This window comes from Labrus mixtus, chromosome 7, assembly GCF_963584025.1.
Source record: "Labrus mixtus chromosome 7, fLabMix1.1, whole genome shotgun sequence".
NCBI classification, from domain to species: Eukaryota; Metazoa; Chordata; class Actinopteri; order Labriformes; family Labridae; genus Labrus; species Labrus mixtus.
This window is the reverse complement of record NC_083618.1, coordinates 31,347,057-31,348,340: the sequence shown is the minus strand read 5'-3', so window position 1 is coordinate 31,348,340 and position 1,284 is coordinate 31,347,057. Positions and strand designations below refer to the sequence as shown.

Genomic DNA, 1,284 nt, shown 5'->3' with positions numbered 1-1,284 from the left:
CACACACACACACACACACACACACACACACACACACACACACACACACACACACACACACACACACACACACACACACACACACACACACACACACACACACACACACACACACACACACACACACACACACACACACACACACACACACACACACACACACACACACACACGCTGCAGCTGTCCCACGTCTGTCTGGACTAATGTTACTGTATGAATCCCCAGAGAGCTGCTGTACAGTACTTTATGTGTGTGTCTGTGTGTGTGTGTCTGTGTAGTGTGTGTGTGTGTGTCTGTGTGTGTGTGTGTGTGTGTGTGTGTGAGTGTGTGTGTCTGTGTAGTGTGTGTGTGTCTGTGTATGTGTGTGTGTGTGTGTGTGTGTGTGTGTGTGTGTGTGTGTTGTGGTTAGCACATTAGCGTAGCTGGTGTAGCAGCAGCCACAGCTCAGCAGTCCTCTGTTATTATGAGTGTGGAGCTCCGACCACAGATGGAGTGACACGCTCTGTGCGGTCGTTAAACTTTGTATAAAACTTCATGAATCTGCTCGGAGGAGGAAAACTCACTGCGGGCGCCTTTGAGCGCCTCTAAATCACTCACTACTGACCTCGGAGAAACGGAGCACGGAGCTCAGGATGCAGCGACGAGGTTCCTTCATATTAAACGTGTAAAACACTTAAAAGGTCTAAACTTCATGTCAGCCAGGTGTACCTTTAGAGCTAACATCAGTATAAATCATAGACTGTAAAAAAGACAGACAAACCCTGAGAGCTCCCCCTACTGGCTGTCTGTAGTATATGTCATAAGCTCCGCCTCCTCCATGTTAACAGACACATCTGTTTCATGTGGATTGATCTTAGCGTGATGGCGGCTGACAGAAGAAACCACAGCAGCTCCTGGGACGTAACTCGACACCGTCAGACTCTCTCAGGGACGCGGTCGGGTCGAGGTTCTTACTTGTTGAGGAACTCGTCGTGTCCGCAGACCTTCAGCAGGTAGTGGTCCACGTCCAGGTGATCCAGGTCGTCCTGAGCGTAACACAGAGTCTGATAGATGAGCAGGTCCACGGTGGACGAACCTCAAACACAACGAGACACAAACAGAGTTTTATTATCAAATATGAACACTTCATCTTTATCCCTCTGTCCTTCAACAAATAGATTCACCGTTTTGTTTTCATTATTCTGAAGTCATGCTCCTGAAGTTTGAGCCTCCGTGTCTCCAGTATGTGATCATATTAAACAAATGTAGACTTTCTACTGAATAAATATGAGAAGGCTGGAGGAG

At 47.7% G+C, this 1,284-nt stretch overlaps 1 protein-coding gene across 1 annotated transcript in view; it reads right to left on the bottom strand.

Moving 5' to 3' along the window:
* Positions 1-343: 343 nt before the first annotated feature.
* Positions 344-1,284, bottom strand: part of LOC132977171 (phosphatidylinositol 4-phosphate 3-kinase C2 domain-containing subunit beta-like) — a 14,568-nt gene continuing 13,627 nt past the window's right edge. The window contains exon 5 of the mRNA XM_061041612.1: positions 344-1,075. Within this exon, the coding sequence (XP_060897595.1) occupies positions 951-1,075 (125 nt within the window). The 3' untranslated portion in view covers positions 344-950. The remainder of the gene's footprint in view (positions 1,076-1,284) is intronic.